Source organism: Camelus dromedarius, chromosome 3, assembly GCF_036321535.1.
Source record: "Camelus dromedarius isolate mCamDro1 chromosome 3, mCamDro1.pat, whole genome shotgun sequence".
NCBI lineage: Eukaryota > Metazoa > Chordata > Mammalia > Artiodactyla > Camelidae > Camelus > Camelus dromedarius.
Window position 1 is genome coordinate 61,125,737 of NC_087438.1, and position 19,137 is coordinate 61,144,873.

General features: G+C 35.8%; 1 protein-coding gene across 2 annotated transcripts in view; it reads left to right on the forward strand.

Moving 5' to 3' along the window:
* Nucleotides 1–19,137, forward strand: part of ADGRV1 (adhesion G protein-coupled receptor V1) — a 471,359-nt gene that overhangs the window by 294,573 nt on the left and 157,649 nt on the right. For both annotated transcript variants that reach the window (XM_064482395.1, XM_064482396.1), the window contains one exon: nt 16,832–16,948. In XM_064482395.1, the coding sequence (XP_064338465.1) occupies nt 16,832–16,948 (117 nt within the window). The remainder of the gene's footprint in view (nt 1–16,831; nt 16,949–19,137) is intronic.

Below are 19,137 nucleotides of genomic sequence, written 5' to 3' on the forward strand. Positions count from 1 at the left end.
ATAGTAAACATGCAGCTATGTTTGCTTTAGATTAATGTTATCTTTTCAGGTAATTAAGTCATCAATAGGTTATTCCGTGATAGACCATGATGCTTTTCAGTTTGCGGGTTAATTGCACAAGCTGCGTGGAATGAAAAAGCCGTGCTCTGTTCTAACCCGAACAAAAGCCCAGAGAAAGAGAGGAAGGATGCTGCAAAGGCTGGAGCCAGCCAGTTTGAACCGGCACTAGTTAGTAATGACAGGGAGAGCAGGGGTGGGACTGGCAGAGAGGAGGAGCACTCGGAAGGGGAGTCGCGTTCAGCCAGTGCCTGGTTTCAGAGACTCACTGTGAAGGCCGCTTAGAAGCTCTCATTTGAATGTGTGGTTATGGGCATAATGTTCTCTCAAACTTCTTATTCTTCTGTGAGAGAAACACATAAATAGCTGTTTGTGCTACAGCAGAGGCTTCTACATTCTCCCCACCCCCCCGGGATTTGCCTTTTTTCCCCCTTTCCCATTTAGAGCAGAATATGAACAGTGATAAAACAGAATCCTTAGTTTTGATAATTTCCTAAGGAAAAAAATTAACAAAATATAAACAAAACCTGCTTCTAGAGAATTCCTAAGAAGATTTTGCCAACTGAAAGCACTTTTTAAAAAATATTGTAAGCAGATATCACCATCAAAAGTGAATGAAACTTTACTTCAGAACGATGTCTAATTACAATCTTGTAGAATGTGTATTAGGGACGTCCATTTGCTCTACATCAACAGAGACAGGAAATCACTTATAATCCTTTGTGAGGATTAAAGTCACAAAAGATTTTCTTAAGTAAAGGGAATTGAAATTGGTTGATAGTAAATGAGCAGTCTTGTGAAAATGTGTAATACAAATAGCTGTCTTTTAAAATGAGAGTGACCTTCAGGAATGAGTTAAATTGAGTGGGCAAGAGTGTGGATATGGGGCTTCTGGTATGTTTCAAACCCATCATTCTCAAATCAGTTCTGTCTCATTAATTTTGGTTTTACTACTACTAGGCAGCAGTCCAAAACCATTTAAAACCTGCTAGATGGTTTTCACTCCAGGAGTCACTGCCAGCCTGGTCCCCTGTCTGAAAATACAGGGGTTGGAGATGGAACTGGGAGAGCAGTCTGAGGGCTAACCCAAATTCTCAGCCACACAAATACATTAGGAATTTAAGGATTCAGCTTCAGGGTAGACTCTTGTGCAGAACAGGGTTAGTCTAAATTCAGATGCATGTGAAATAAAACCCATAGTTAACCTTACATTTATTTCATTTAGTAGAAGCCATCCAGGATTAACTCTTAGTTTTATAATGATTTTGAAAGTCAAAATATGATGATGCAATTGATTTTTAATTTTCTGTGGTAATTGTGATCACAAAAATCCTAGGAAACCTAATAATCTTATTTTAGCCATTGATTTCAATCTTTCTTCTCATAAAGCCTTATGTTGGAGCATTCACAAGAAAAATCATACCCTTCTTTATTCTCCCCAGTCTTTGCTAGATACCCATCAGGTAAGGAATTGTCTAGAAGTAAGAGGGTGAAGCCAAAAGCCTAGCTAATATAATCAAAAGTGTGAATAATTAGAATTATTACCTAGCCAGCCTTTCTGTGGTGATTAGTCATTGATACCATTCACTTGTCACTTTACGAAACTAACCATGAGTATTTTAAGTGTTAAGTGCGAAGATGATGGCAAAAACGTTCGTGACAACCCCACATAATCTTTGGCTTAAATATGTGTACTTGACTGTTAACTAACAATGCCAGTCAGCATTCAATTCAGGTAACTAAGTAGCAGACACAGTAAGAAGTTAGTTCTGGAAAAATAGTGGGCCAGGTATGTTCGGAGAAAGTGCCACACTTGTGTTGTTCCCTGGAGCAGGGGTAGATTTGACTGAAAGAGAAATGAGGTGGAGAAATGAGTATGAAATATGAAACACTTATAGAAGAGTGAGGAGTTTCTCCAAGTTAATAGTGAGAGGTTTAAGTGTACAGATAAAGTAGGGTCAAGTTGAAGACTGTAAAGTCAGCTTTTATAGACCAAGCTCACAAACCCAAACGCCTGCAATAGGCCAGAAAAGCTATTTAAGTGAGGCTCTAGGGACCGTGGTTATGGGTAAATGCACGCCCTTTCTAAGTGGAAGCCGTTATCCAGCACTGACTAGTCATTCCCTGAGGCATGGACTTCTTAGTTTTTAAGAAAAATTGAGTATCTAAACTATTACGTGAAATACCTGGGTTTTTAAAACACTAAGCAGATCAAACAAAACCTATTTGGAAGCTGATTTCAGCCTATGACACTAAAGCTACAATTAGTAGAGGAAAAGGTGAGCCTTGAAGCTTTTTCATCAGGCCAGAGACATGGTGGGTTTTTTACCAAGGTTTCACATGGTTGCCTATAGGTGAGTTTTGAATGGAAGAGAGCTGCAGCCTCCAGGAAGCCTTTTCCGCCCCTTCTTTTAAGAAGGAGCTACAAGTGATCACCAAGACTTAGAGGCTGAGTAAGCTGGCCCTCACTTGTGCTTCTGTAGGGTGCTTTGGCTAGGAGGGAAGATTATAGAGTAGCTCTTTAATACTGTCCTTGCCTTTCCCCTGTCTCTCATAAAAATGTCCTTTGTCAGCAGTATCTGCTCTGCCTGCCTCTAGCCATGCTTCACTTTTAATTGCCAAGAAAATTGAACGTGTGGTTGGGTGGATGGGTGGATTGGTTGGTTGCTTGGTTGTTTTGAAAATCTTCTGAGATCTAGACATAGTAGGAAAGCTTTAACCCTTGGTTTAACCCTTGGTCTTTGAATCAGAAGTCTTGGGCCCAAGACTCAGTTATTCAATTTCCTGGTCTTATGACCTTGGATAAATCACGCAGCTTCTTGAACCTGACAGCATCTTCTCCCTCATGGCACCTTCAAAACCTCTCTTCTCTCAGCTACCTGACTGTCTCTTTCTTGTCCTTAAGGTGACAGCTGAGATGTCCCTTTTTCCAAGGGGTCTCCCATGACCTTCCCATCTGAAGTGGAACCTGTACTCGTTCCCTAGGGCTGCTGTACCAAGGACCACAAACTGGGCGGTGTAAAACGAGAGAAGTTTACTCCCACGGTTCTGGAGGCCAGATACCGGAAATCACAGTGTTGGCGGGACTGTGCTCCCTCTAAAGGCTCTGGGGAGGAATCCTTTATAGTTCTTAGTGACTTCCGGTGATCCTTGGCATTCCTTGGCTTGCAGCTGCCCTACTCCAGTGGGTGTCTCTCTCGTCATATGGGCTTCTTCCCCATATGTGAGTCTGTTTGTCTTCACACGACTTTCTTTATCAGGACACCAGTCATTGGATTTAGGGCCCACCCTAAGCCAGTATGTCCTCTTCTAAGCTAATAACATCTACAAAGACCCTCTTTCCAAATAAAGTCAACTTCTGAGGTTCCAGGTAGACATGAATTTGGGGGTGACACAACTCAAACTAGGACAAGCTCCCCCTTTATTTTTAAAAATGCAATTCCAATATTCCTAAGCAAAACAAACAAGGCCTTTGGTGGCCAATGAACTGAATTTCTTTCCTTTCAAAAGACAGATTTTTCGTCTTTCTTTTTTTCTTTAGTATTCTAAAAAGGCCTAAAATACCAATATTTAAGAGAGGGAGGTGGAAGAGAATGCAGGTTCTGAAACAGCATGGAGAAGGTTATGAGAACAGCTACTCTTGCCACAAATTTGGGTAGTCTATTCTGTCACAAGTATATTTTTCCCCCAGGCAAGGAGGACAGTGTTGCAGATGCTGGAGAACCCATGTGTCTGTCCTGTCTTCCTGCATCATCAGTTACCAATGTTAGTTTACAGCTTAATAAAATTAATATATAGATGAAGTTAAATAAGCAGGATGATACTAAGCAGCATGTAAAATTCACACAGAATTTAAAGATTAAGTCTGACATACTCACACACAAGAAGTCTCCATCAAGGATACAGCCCCAGACTTCCCAGGAGGAGTCAGAGATGCATATTCTTCTCCCACAGAAGTACTTGAGTAGAAAAGTTTGAGATACGCTAAATGTGTTATAACTTATTCTACACAACTACCCAACAAGATAAATATAACTAGCTTGATTTTAAAGTTATAGATCTGAAGTTCAAAAGGTTTAGTAACTTTCCTGACATCACTGTTAGTTGCTGGAAATAATTCAAATTTGAGTCCAGGACTCTGATTTAGAAGAATGAAATCTTGGGGGAGGGTATAGCTCAAGTGGTAGAGCACAAGCTTAGCATACAAAAGGTCCTAGGTTCAATCCCCAGTACCTCCTCTAAAAATAAATAAATAAATCTAACTACCTCCCCCCACCAATAGAAAGAAAGAAAGAAAGAAAGAAAGAAAGAAAGAAAGAAAGAAAGAAAGAAAGAAAGAAAGAGAAATATATAAAAGAAATTTTTTAAAAAGTTGTGTAATAGAAGAATGAAACCTTTATGTTATATAAGGAAGAGTGTTAGAAGCAAGCAAGTGTGAAGACGGAGGACACACTATTAACATAAAATATCAAACACATCAAGTTGGATGAGGACTGAAAGTAGTCTTTGGCGTTTGGCCCTTGGTAGCCATGAAACCTAGATTTTAGAAGACTGAAAGATGAACGTGAACCAGAAATTAGTTAAGGAAATTAGTAAGAAGCATTATGGAGCTTAGATGGTGGAGGTAATAAATGGGAGAGCGGAGTCCCAGAACAGGTTAGCAGAAGAGGGATTTGGTTACTAGCACAAGCGTAGAAAAAAGAGGGGATTTGCCTTTCCCTGTTATAAGGGAACTCTAGGGGTTCTCTGCATAATAGAGTGCCTGTGCACATAATGACTGGATTTGGTTTAGAGTCTCTGAGATGCTTTTGAAAGATGTCAGAACAAAGCCAAAAAATTATGGTATTTTACAGTGGTATGATAATGTACATTAGCTTTCATCCAGTCCAATCCTGTTAATTTTTAAATGGATTGTGTTCCATTGACTGATAAGTGACTCAGTAAAGTACATGGTGCTCTGATGTGGAGTTTCTTTGACAAAGGAGGGATGACTTCACTCATGTTTGATTAACCATTTCCAGAATAATGCACTGTTAAACACGAGCTTTGTACGATGGTTGGTAAACGTTTCCTGTCAGTATCTTAACAATTGAATGTTCCTGAGTATAGGAGAACTGGCAGTATATTTATTCATAACTATGGTTGTTACTTCAATGAAAAAAATACAGTAATGAGTAGATTTTAAAGTTTCATGCTTCGTTTTAAAATGTATTTATCTCCTGGATCAAATTATATATGGGGGGGTGCATATATTGCTGTACATTAAAGTAATTACATCATACTGTTCACTGTGGAGAGGAAGTAGTCCAGGTGAAAGATAATGATGGAAAGTGGGGAGAGATTGACATATTCGAGAGGTATTTGAAAAGTATAACTAATAGGATTTGAGAATTAGTTACACAGGATGAAAAATAAAAGGAATCAAGTTCTTGAATAACTGGATAGATGGTGGAGCCTTTGACTGGGACACAAAACACTGGAGTAGTAGGAGTACTTTTGATGGAGAGGGCCAAAATTTTAGAGTGGAGCCTTGTAGAAAGAGGTTATGCCTGAGTATATATCTCTATTTCATAATTATAAGTAATTTATAAATAACGTTCTGTTATCTGTATTTCTCTTTCTTCTTACGGTTGATAGGGCTAACTGAATAAAACGTTGATGCTTATAATTTAATTTTGCTGCCATCGACAGAAATAAGCCTCAGTCTTCTTTTATATCCTTATTCCTACTTTGCAGAAGAAAGAATAATCACTTTATAAAGTTTGTGGTTAAAACATAAAAATAGTAGGAGAGAGGAGATCTGGTGTGTGACTTAGCCTTGATAGAGATTAGCTCATCTTTGCATTTAGGTGGTCCACTTTTCCCAGCTAGGAAACATTTCTTCTGCTCCTGTGTCTTCCATAGAGCCCACCTCAGTGCTAGATATTCTCTGCCTACTGGGTAGAATCTTAATATCTGCTGCCAAGGTAGTGCCTCCACTTCTAACCTCTGCGCAGCTGCTGCCGTCTCCACCCCCACGCTTTCTCTCTGCCTTTCTTTCGGTTTCTGCCTCTTCTCCAGAGAATCTTCACTTTAATTCAAAGTTGGCTGACTCTTTACAGACATCATTTGGCAGTTGACATGCTCTTTTCCTTCTGATCAGATTGTGGGCTACCGTTTATTCTCTCCGAGCTCTTTCTATTTGAATTGCTACATTCTATTCAAGTGTGGTACATTGTGTACAATCTCATTTTTGCCTAAGGGTGGGGACATGAGAAAGATTAGGGTGTTTGGAAAGGTGGGCTACTTTGAAATTTGGAGAATTGTGGATGCTTGAAGCTGCCATATGCCGATCTGTAGCTACCCCACATGTATAATATGGTCAAGTACAATTCAGCTTCCGTGAGTCTTTGTCTTCTTCCAAATAGTGTTATATAATCCTCTCGGAAGAATCAGATTTTCGCCTTTGGGACACGAACTCAGGTTAGCTCTCTATGTAGATAATAATAAGAGGAAATACCAGAATATCCCCTCAGATAGCTACTATTTAGATACAAGGGTAATCGTTTATGTATATCTTGACTTATTTATGTTGACTTGCCCTGTTCTCTTGTATATAGCCTTTTATTTCCTAGATGCTGGTGAGTTATCTATAGAAGGAATTTTTCATTTTTAAAAATTTTAAAAGAGAGGCATTTGGGTTTTATGTTGATAATTGTTGTGTCACCTATTTTTCCAGTTCAAGAATATAAATTTTAATATTAATAATGAATTTAAAAGCAGTTTAATAAAATGTAATCATTGAAAAGAACAGTTTGAATCACTTGTGAGAGTCACCAGCTTTGACCAAGTAGATGGGAACACTGGTATTATCAGAAATACTCTTTAAAGCCACATGGCAAATCTCAGTTGTTTCTCCATATTCAAAGAACTAGTGACAATCCTTGCCTAAACTTCAGCCGTTGTCCTGAAAACAGCAGAGAACAGCAAAAAAAGAATCAAGTTAGCAGTCAGATAAGCCCAGTTCAAGCTCTGTCACTGGCGAGCTGTAAAGCCTTTGAGTTTCTGCTTCCTTAGCTATCACACAGGGGTGATAACCTTATAGGACTATTATGAGGATTAAAATGAAATAACCTGTCTACAGAAACCACAGAAAGCCTGCCACACCTTAGGACCCCAATAAATGTTGATTACTTTCTTCCCCATTTGAGTCAAGGCATTGCCCATTGTGCCCATAATACTCAGTGTTTTCGGACAGTCCTGGGAATCATATACTCAGTTTTACAGTTCCAGGAATACTGGGTCTTCTTGGAGGAACTAATTTATTTTTAGTTCAGTTATTGGTTCTGTTTTTGTTTTAACTGACCTACTCAGATAATGATGACTCTTGACAGTTCATAAACATCCTGATATTTCTACTTCAAGAACAGTTATGCAGAATTATTACACAATTCAAATTGAGCAAAGTCTGAGAAACTCATAGAAACTGTGACTTCATTTGTACCATAGAATTCCCTATTTTTATAAATATAGTTTTATTATACTTTTATTTATAGATTTTTATTCATTTATTTTAATATGTATATATAATACATATAAATAATATATATTATTTTTAATATATATATTTAATCATATAGAATTTTTCTATACAACTAACTATATAACTATTATATAACTAACAAGTTATTTACCAACTGGTAATAACTAGAGTCTTTATTCGTTAGCTGTTCATCATCCTGTCCAGTGTCATGCAAATAATTAAACCTATTTGAACAAATTACCCATGCTTACTTTATGACAGATACTGACATAAAATTTACACTTACTAATACCTTTGATCTTCACAGCAGTCCTATGAGGTAGGTAGTGTACTCATCATCTCTGTTTTACAGATGAGAAAAGAGAGGCACAAAGAGGTAATTTTCCAAAGTTCAAAAACTAGTAAGGATTGGAGTTAAGATTAAAGTTAAGTATTTCTAGCTCAGAGTTCATGATCTCAATCACTGTACATTATTGTTATTTTTGTTTTTGTTTTGTGTGTGTGTGTGAAATGATTGGGGGATTTGAAATTTTGAGACTTTAATTTCAATTTTTAAAAAAGTATATAGAAATTTAGCTATTTGATTTGCAGTAAAATATGGATTAAAATTAATAAACTGAAAATAACGTGTGCTTTTCCTTTATAATAATTGTTATAACTTTCTTGCATAATTCTAAAAGGGCAAATGGTGCAAAGAATAACATAAGGAGTATGGTAATGGTTGTGGAAAATGTATTCAATTTTTTATTCCTTAAAAATCTAGATGAAAGATAAAAGCTTCTTTCTTTAAAGGCTTTTAGAAATGTGTTTAGTTTCTGCTATGCTCATTTAATTTTGACTATGCCATTAGATTGATCAAATAATTATCAATAGTAATTAAAAAGTACTTTGTATATTTAAACAAATACTGAGATAACTAAATGTTAAGTTGACATTGATTTTTAATGATAAATGAATATATTAGATATCCATGTACTGTGTAAAATCCTATGTAAAACAGGGCTTCTTTTCCAAGTTATTTTAAACTTTCATTAAGCCTCAGTGTCCTCCTCTATAAAATGGTGGCAGTGACATCTAAATTGCATGGATTATTTAGGAATAAGATGAAATAATATCTTGGAAGGCATTTAGCATAGTACCTGGCACATGATAACCACTCATTAAATGGAAATTATTATTATTGTTATTACTGATAAAAATAAGTTAGTACTTCTTTGTGTATCAGGTCAAAAAGACTAGTCTTGGTGTTAATGAATGATTCATTTCTTTAAAGAAAAATGAAGAAATAAAAGCAATAAAATACATCAAAAAATCTGAAATCAGGGTAAGAGATTATTTTTTTTTTTGTAAATAACTGTTGTCTTTCACAGAATGGCCTTCTAAAATGTCTTTACCTCTGTGTGGTAGATTATCGCAAGCAATCTACTTTACCGAAGATAAACTGAGACCAAAATTGAGATGTGTATAGACAAGACATGAAGTTTTTATCTTTTAATGATAATTAGCATTTTATAGACTGATTTATTTTGTCATATACTTAAACAGATAATTTAATCTGACTGCATATACAATCTAAGTGAACACTTCGAATCTCCATCTGCTTCTGATTAATAGCTGCAGATTCACTTCTGTTCTTACGGTATCATGTAGCATGAGCGGGGTGTCTGTGCCCTGTGTTGTTTACAGCAGTAGGGACGAGGGTACAGTGAAGACAGAGCATGTATAGAATGTGCCACTTGAAAACTGAAGGTGTGTTGATTGATTTTTTTACTGTGTTTTCACTATGGCAACTATAATAATGTAATAATTATAAAAAACCTGTTCAGGCTGGTTTCTGACATTCAGTAGTTGCCAAAAACTTGCATAAAGCACCTTCCTGACACACCTAAGACATTCAGAGGCATATTTAGTTTAGCAAGGATCTTTGATTCCATACGTTTTATATAATAGCTGAAGTAACTATAAAATATAAGGAGTTGAGATTGATTTGCGATGGAAGGAAGGAAGGGAGGGAAGAAGGAAGGGAGGGAAGAAAAGTGAGCATAATAGATTTTGCATTCTTTAACATGAAGACCATAGGAAAGCTATCCAAGAATATTTAAAGTCTTATAGCCAATGTAGCAAAAGAATAGCTGTGTGAAATTGGTGAAAAAATTATAATGTTAAGTAAGATGCTTTTAATAATAGTGAAAATTAAGATTTGGTATTGACAGAATGTTTCTGACATGTAAACATTCTCTTAAAGGATAGGGTAGAAATACAAGGGAAAAGATACTAACCCAGAAAAAAAAAAATACTAGTAAACATACTGTGTGATCACAAGGTAATGAAGAAAAGATAAGAAAAATAGGTATGGCTTTATTTCAAGTACTGTGTTTATAGGAACATGCTCCAGGCAATCTCTTTTGGGCATAGTCAGGCAGGAACAAAAAAATGATAGATTTTGCTCAGAGTTACTTTCCCATTTCTGGCTTCCGCACTACTGCATAAGGAATTAAAGATTATCACTAAGTTCTGGTGTTTTATGTTTAATATTGTGTTATAGGTCTTCAGACAATTTTAAATGTTTTTTCAAATAATTTTAAAATTGCATGGATAATGGTGGTAAGAAGTTAAACAAAAGGGAGTCTGTCACCACAGAATGCATTACTGTCATGAAAATGTCATTACACTTGTGATGACGTTACACTTGGCAATGCCACCGTGGCCAGTGCAGCAGCAGCATGCAAAGATCTCTTTGTCGTTAGCATCAGATTAAAGTTATACACAATTTTCTACTGAGAGGAATTTTGCAGACATAAATGAGTAGCAGAGGTAATTTAGAGCTCAGCATTTTGTGGGTTTTTTTTTTAACTTAAAATATCTTGTTTTTGTCACTGAAATTAATGTTTAAAATAGCTTACCAGCTAACTTTGAAAGAAGAGAGTGTAAAACTTGTGGTCAAGAAAAGAGAAGTAGATCAGAAAAAAATGAGCTATAAAAATTCACAAAGGAAAGTATAAGGATAATTTAGATTTAAGTTCTTTTTAGTTGAGCTTAGGACAGAGCACCATCATAATAGAAAAATTTTAATTAAAAAATATTAAAAACAGGATCTAAAAGGTATTGAATACTTACTAGATTCTACCTCGAGTCAGGATAAAATGACAGGGGCTAGATTTATCCTTAAATCTGCAACAAATACATTTTTTTCTTTCCTTACTTTATAGATACCCATCTTCTTCCTTTGGCTTCATATGATTTTTCCTCTATATGTGTGCATTTCTATATCCAAAATTTTATCTTCTTATAAGGACACCAGTCAGATTAGGTCCCACATAAAGACCTCATTTTAACTCAATTACCTCTTTAATGACATCATATTCTAATACAGTTATATTTTGAGGTGCTGGACTTTAGTACTTCAACATACGAATTTTAGGAGGACATAGTTTAGTTCATAAAAATACTTAATGGTGAGAAACCAAATGTTTCTCCTTAAGATCAGAAGTAAAAGAAGGATGCTCATTTTCACTACCTCTGTGTATATACAGTATACCTACATTTCTATCTATCTATCTATCTACCTACCTACCTACCTACCTATTTATCTATCTCCAGTAAGTATGGCAGGAAGAAGGAATTAAAGCTATTCTGATTTTAAAAGTAGGTAAAATTTCCTTTATTTAGAGATCACATGATCCTTTACATAGAAAATGTAATGTTTTCTACTGAAGAGCCATTCAAACGTGTGTTCTGAGTTTGCAGAATACAAGATCAATATACAAAAATCAACTTTTATTTCTGTACTAGCAGTGAACAATAAGAAATTAAATTTTAATGAAATATCAATTAAAATAACAGCCAAAATAGAAAATACTAAGGGGTTAATCTTTTAATATGTGAAGGACCTATACATGGGCAGTTCTGGAAAAATTGGTTATCTACCTGCCAAACAGAAAGCTTTGGATCGTAATTTTCATCATATTTTAAATAACTCAAAATTAATCAAAGTTCTAATTTTAAAACCTGAAACTATAAAACTACTAGAAAAACATAAGTGAAAACTTCTGTGAATTTGAATTAGGCAAAATTTCCTTAGATATGTTACCAAAAATGTAATCAATAAAAGGTCAAAAATGTATGACCCAGTCCATAATTGGGTTTCATCAATGTTAAAAACTTGTTTTTCAAAAGACACTGTTAAAGAGAATGAGAACGCAAGTCACAGACTTGGAAAAAATATTTGCACACAAGTATCTGATTAAATACTTTTGTCATGAATATGGAAAGAACTTAAAAAACTCAAACCAATTTTAAAAGTGGGCAAAAGAGTTAAGTGGGCATTTCTTCAAAGAGAGATATGGATTGCAAATAAACACTGAAAAAATGATCAACATCATTGCTGATTAGGAAAATGCAAATTAAAACCACACTAAGGAACTACGGTATACTTATTAGAAAGGCTAAAATTTTAAAAACTACCCATAACAAGTTTTAGTGAAAATGTGGAGTAACTAGATATATACATTTCTGACGAGAATGTAAAATGTTACAACCACCTTGGGAAAATAATCAGTTTTTTAAAAGATAAAGTACCCACTTACCATATGATCCAACCATTCCTCTCCTAGATATTTACTCAAGGTAAATGAAAGCATATGTCCATACAAAGACTTGTACATTCAGAGCAGCTTTACTTATAAAAGCCAAAATCATGAAACAACCCAAATATCCATCAACAAGTGAAAGGATACATAATTAGAATATTATTCAACAATAAAAAGAGAATGAACCATTGATACATTATTTTGGATGAATCTCAAAATAATTTTGCTGAGTGAAATACACTAGAGAAAAAAAAGTACATATGATTCCACTTACATGCAATTCTAGTAAATGCAAACTAATGGGTAGTGACAGAAAACAGGTTGCCTGGGGATGTGAGAAGTGGTGCTGGTGCAGGAAGGTACTATGAAGGTCATGAGGAAACCTTTGGGGATGGTGTATATGTTAATTATCTTGATTGTGATGATGGTTTCACAGGTGTATGTATGTGTCAAAACTTATTAACTCATACACTTTAAATATGTGCCGTTTATTGTCTGTCAGTCAGACTTCATTAAAGCTGTTTAAAAAAACACTGCTCAAAATTGTGATAGGGTCTGTACAGGATACTGAATACTTGCTATGTTTTCCTTTGTAAAAAATGTGTTTCAAAATAATTATAATGGAGAATATGATCAAATTGTTGCCCTTAAGGAGTTGACAGTTTTCCAAGAGATTAAGGCTGATTTTTATCTAAGATTTGGGAGAATTGGATAGGAAAATCAATCCTTATGTTAATAAAATCCTATTTTAAAATCCAGAAGAGGAAATGGTTGTTTATGATTGAAAAAAAAAAGCTGTATCTTCATGATAACATAGACATTTCAACCATACCTTGAAAAATGGACGTGATTTCAACAGAGAAAGATAGGAAACAAATTCTAGCTACAAGGAAGACAAAGAACAAAGGCAAAGAGTTAAGAGACGATGGAACATGTTTTAGGGAAGAGCAATCAATGCAGTGAGAGTAGCAGGTTTGGAACATGAAGGGTCCTTTGGAAGATAAGCTTAGGAAGGGGAGGTGGGGCAGATGGGACTTGCAGGGCAAGCCGCCGTAATTCTGTTTCCTCTTTGAATATTTCTTCGACTTCCGCAAGCAGAACTAATGGGTCTTGACTTTGCACTCCCCTGATATTTCACCCCATACCCTGTTATAACACCTGTCACATTTTATTGTGTCATGTGTGTGTCTGGCTTCACCCATAGGCACTCTCCTAGTAGAAAGGACATTTGGCTCAATAACAAGTGCTGGAAACACTCGAAAAAATAGGAAAGTCTAGGAGTCTATCATGATCAGAGTAGGCAGGTAGTATTTGACTTCTCCTGTAAAAACTGAGTAGTTTTTAGAAAGATGGAGAGTAGAGAGAGAGGCATTTCAGAGAGGGAGAAGTGAGAATGTCCAAAGTAAAGTGTAGGGGTCGGGGTGGGGAGTAATATATTAAGGAATACTGAGAAGTGAGGTTTACAGGAAAACCAGTTTTTATGAATCGTTATTGTTTAGCTCAAGGAAGAAGAGATGCATGCAATTTATTTAAAGTGAAAAAGTTGGTATTTCTCTACATTTCCTCCCTTGGCTGTTAAAGTAGAGCTCTAATCAACCAGAATAAGAAACGATTTTATAAGTTAAAACAAAATATATCAGATACTCTCTTTGGAGAATTTATTTATTTTTCTTTTAGTTAAGATGTGTTATATCAATATAGAATTAAGAATAGCATTATATTTTTCATGGGCATTATTTCTTTTGCCATTGTGAACCTGTGGTGGCCCATGGATTAAAAAAGATTGAGAAACAGTGAACTTGAATTTCAGCATTTTGAGATGACTCGTGCTTGATTTAGCTTGGTGGGCGGCAGCGTGGTGTTCTAGAAAGAACGCAGACCTTACAAGTCGGAACACCAGGATTTGAATCCCACTTTAAAACTTGTTCAGTACTCTTAAACCAGTTAGTTCCCCTATCAGATCCTCTTTTATCATTTATGAAATTGGGATAAAAACAATAATGACTTCACATCAGTAATATGTGGCTTACACATACACACACACACACACACACAAACCACGGAGAGAAAATGTGTAGCACTTTGCTGGTACACAGTTTCCTGCCATCATATTCTTACATAGATGACACAATGCTTTGTAGATAGTAGGTACTCCAGCACTTAATTACTAAATGAAGCAATACATGACTGATTGAGAACCATTGAAAAATTCCTTGATTCCTCTTATGGTCTTCAACTTAGTGTATCCAGAGAACTGACTGTGAAAATAACCTTTTTCCTGTTCATCCCAATGTGTTTGAGTAAAAAAAAGCAATGGTAAAACGTCATCTTTTCTTAGGTTACCCCTAAAGATATGTGAGCTAAATATGCTAGTAGATTTTATTTTACTTTAATCATTTAATTTGTATTTTAATTCAACTTAATTTAATTTTAGGTAGGCTCAGTGACCTGTAATTGCTGATTCTCCAAGTAGTCTTACCTTGTCCCTATTGTAGCAGTGTGTTCATGTTCAATGGTAGTGTTTTGGAGAAGGTATTCAATGAATATTTGTGGAATTTAGGAAGGTTAAATTTACAACATGTTACAATTCAGAAGTTAGGAAGCTAAAATCTAGGAAAATCTAAGCATGTTTTTAAAGTAATCTCTAATACAAAAGCTATTTGTGATGTGTTCTGGAAAGGCAAGCTTGTTGACTTTTTTTTAAGGAAACTCAGTTGTACCAGATTGTTAGGAAATAGTGAGACATACATTTCTAGCATCTGCTTTTTTTAAAATTGTGTGTTACAAATACTCCAAATCTAGGGCTAAATAAACAGAAAGTTGAGTCAAGAATACTTCTCATTTAAAAAATAATCCTGGAATTTTGGAATAGAAAGGGACTTGAGAGTTTATCTTTTCCACCTTCTTCCTACTACTGATGAGGGAATTAGTCCCAGAAGGGTAAACTGACTTGTTTACTGTCCATAGCTTTAAAAAAAAAAAAAAAGGATTCTTTTTCTCCTATCCTTGGTCCAGAAAGTACTCAGTAAATAATTCCATGAGGGAAGAGTTAAACTTCAGTGTGGCACAAGATACATATTATTGCAAATTTAATAGTTAGCATTTGGGTTCTGTAATTGACTGAGGAGACTGGTTAAGGTGAGTCTTACCCCATAAAACAGAGATATTGGGAGCATGCAAGGCCTGACCCAGAGGCTGACATTCACCAGAGCGATGCCACCCTGGGAGCACTGTTGGGCAGAACTTTTCAGGGAGTTGTAATGTATACATTTCAGGGACAAAAAGATTGAGGAGGGGCATATTCCATTTGAAAAATAAAAACCACACTTTGTTGCATTGCTCTGATTTGGTTTTGAGTACATTATTCATTTTTTTTTAAATTGAAGCAGCACTAAAGGTATTTGTGCTTCCTTTTTAGAAGTTGAGAGTTTTTGAGGCGTATGTCAGCTAGTTTTTTTCTTCACACTCCTCTGTCTTTCTGGAATTAACCATTCTTTCTTTTAACAATCATTTATTGAACATTTCTATATTCCAGGCAGAGTGGTAACCTGTGAAAATGTTAAGTTGAGAAGACTTGGTCTCTATCCTAAAGAGAAAGGGAGTTTATGCCTTGAGAGGTTACAGTATACTGTTATTGCTCCAAACTTTCTCTTGCCGGCTATAGTACACCTTTCAGTACAAAATTTGACACAGTAGTCATTTTATCGTAGAGAAATTACAGAATGATAGAAATCACAAGAGTTTCGCTTCATTATTTATCCATTTATTCGACAAGCGTGTATTGAATACCTCCAGTAGGAACTTTGAGAGTACCTACTGGGGGCCAGACTTTGGGCTGTGTGACTGGGATATACCAGTGAGTGAAACATTCAGTAATCCTGCCTTCATAGGGCTTACATTCTAGTGGGTGAGACAAACTTTGACCAAGAAACATAATAAATGAACAACTACAGAGAGTGTTAGAAAGTGATAAGTGCTGTTTAAAAAAATAGAAGAGTAGGGAGGGGGATCATGTGTGTGGGAAAGAAAGAAGAAAAGGGGGTGTAATATTAAATAATGTGGTCAGGAAAGGTCTCGTTGTTTGTAAAGGTTATGTTTGAACAGTTGTGAAAATTATGTTGTGAAGACTTGAGGGCAGTTGACATGAAAACCCAAGAATTAAGGTAACCATAGGGTTTGGATTTTTAACTTTAAGTCTGTTTTGTTATATATGTTACTTCCTGACAATAGGATGCAGATGATGGTGAAGTCAGAGCTTTTGCTTCTTTCTTTTCTCTCTTATTAGCTTTGACTTAAACAAGGAATGATATTTCCTCTCTATTTTCTCTTTTGTACTTAAATAAATGTATTTCATAGGATTTTTGTCCACCCATGATAAAAACAAGGTTTACTTTGAGAATTCCTCTTGACAATCCAAAGCAGCATGTAGCATAATTTCATATAATTCATTATTTCTTAGAAACAAAAAAATCTGTGAATTGCCATTTTTAGAATGACTTAGTCATCTCAGTTTGGGCAATAAACCAACTTATTTTCCCTTTGAATCATTGAATCATAGATTCAGTATCTATGATTTAATAAATTATAAGAAAATAGTTTATTTTCTTAATATTTTTGATTGAAGTTAACATGATTTGAAAATAAAAGTATGTGTTTCTTACAGATTGTGTTCCTGGCATCTGCATATGCAAGTCCCCAACTCACAGAGGAGAGCTGTTCGGCTGTGGCTGCTGTCACACATTACCTGTATCTTTGCCAGTTTAGCTGGATGTTCATCCAGGTTGGTACCTCGTTTTCTCCCCTGCCCCCTTCAACTCTCCAGTGCATCTGGATGGAGTGGACTTGGTATCTGATCTTCTTTATTCTGAAATGGAGTTAATTCCATACATTTATCACTACATTCCCAGGAGATCAATGCAAGAAAATCCTTATACAACTGTACAACATTAGAAGGCATGGTGAACTTGAGGAAATGAGAAGAAATCTAGTGGAATTGGAAATAAGGGAGTAGTAGGAAGTGAGGCTTGTGATGTGGGCTTTTTAGGCACAGTAAGAAATTTTAACTTTTTTTTTAACTGAAGTATAGTTTTGTGTTTTTTTTGAGGAAGTCATAGAATTATTTTCAAGCCAGAGAGTGACATAAGATTTAGATTTTAGAAAGAACTTCCTGTTTGTGGTGAATTGAGCTCAGAAAAGAGTTGACATGGGAGCCAATTAAGTAGCTTAGTAGTTGTATTCAGGGAAAAGAATTCATGGTGATGTGAACCAAGGAGGTAACAGAAGAGGCAAAGGGAGTGAACAGCTTCTCAAAATTGGTGTTTTTTTTTTTAAGTAGAACTATAGGCTGTAGAGATGGGTTATAAAGAATGCAGAAGGTGGAACCAAGGGTGTTACCCAGGTTTCAGGCATGAGTGGATGGGTACATAGTGGAGCTTTGGACTGAAATAATGGTGACTGGAGCTTGGGGGTGGGGTATAGCTCAAGTGGTAGAGCGTATGCTTAGCATATACAAGGTCCTGGGTTCAATCCTCAGTACCTCCTCCAAAAATAAATGAATAAGTAAACCTAATTACCTCCCCTGCCCCCAAAAAATTACAAAAAAGACATGCTGAGTGTGAAGTTCTTTTGTGATCTCCTTCCAATGGGGACTTTGAGATAAGTGGGATACTCAGAACTAAATCTCAGAACAGAGGGCCATAATATAGAAATACATTAGAAAATTACTGACTTAGAGTTGGAAAATGGGACCATTGCTTTGGGAGAGAATACAGAGTGAGACCCAGAGAGTCCTAACATACTTTCCTAAGGAACTAGTAAGTGTTGGGGAGAGATCTGAACTCTCTTTTTCTGACTAAAATTCCAAATTCTCTCTGTAGTCCAGTGCTGATCTGCTTGATAAAGAGGCTAATGTGAGAGCTGGATCCACTTCATAAGTATTAATGTCACTAGTTAAATAGCGCAACTAAAATACTGCCTTTGAAAACGATTTCTACATAATGATATTGTTTAGTCTTTCACGTGATAGCAACACTTTCATATGTGTTTCTGAGTGTGTGTGTCAATTGTTTTACGTAAACAGGTGCATTCAGACTATTGCATATTCTTTGTTCTTGTTGAATAAGAATTATGTGGGATTTCCACCATCTAGCAATATTTGAGGAAAGTGAGGTGATACTATTATGAGAAAATACCATACAGATTCAAGGAAAGGATATTTTCCCAGGTATGATAGGAGCAGAGAACGGAACTATTTAGTTGACAGAAATAGTTGGAACAATTGGAGGCCTACATCTGAGTTTGAATTCTGGCTCTGTCATTATCTTTGTAACCTTTTTAATCAAGTTATTGACTCTCTCCTAGGTTTGTTTCTAAATCTGCATATGGGGATAATCCTACCTCACAAAATTCTTTTTTATAGCAGCTCTATTTATGGAAAGTTTATGGTGTTCTCCAACCCCCCAACAATTAGAAAATAAATCTAAACCATATGACATAAAACAAATATTTGCTGAAATTAAGATAGCATTTGCTATATTCTCTAATTCTCTTTAGCAGTCTGTCTAAGCTGAGATTTTTATGTGCACCCTGTGTATGATGTCATTTATCTGCCTGAACTGAGGTTCATAGCAGTTTGCTGAAGGTCTTTGTCCATGTCCCTGACCTATTCAGTTTTTGATGAATGACCTAGATGAAGACATAGGAAGCTGTCTTATCAGGTATGCAGACGATGCAGAGCTGAAAAGATAGCTAAAACAGCAAGCTGCCCATGTTAGGAGTATAAGTAGAGCGAATATAGAGAAATTGCACTGTGACAGATTGAAAATGAGAGTGAAAGAGACATTATCTGACGGAGGTTACTGTAAACAACGTGAAATGTTCATTTAACTCAAACTCAATGGCAATCAAATGTGTTAACAGATTGCTTAAAACATAGCAACTATAGTAACTACAAAAACAACACAGACCTGG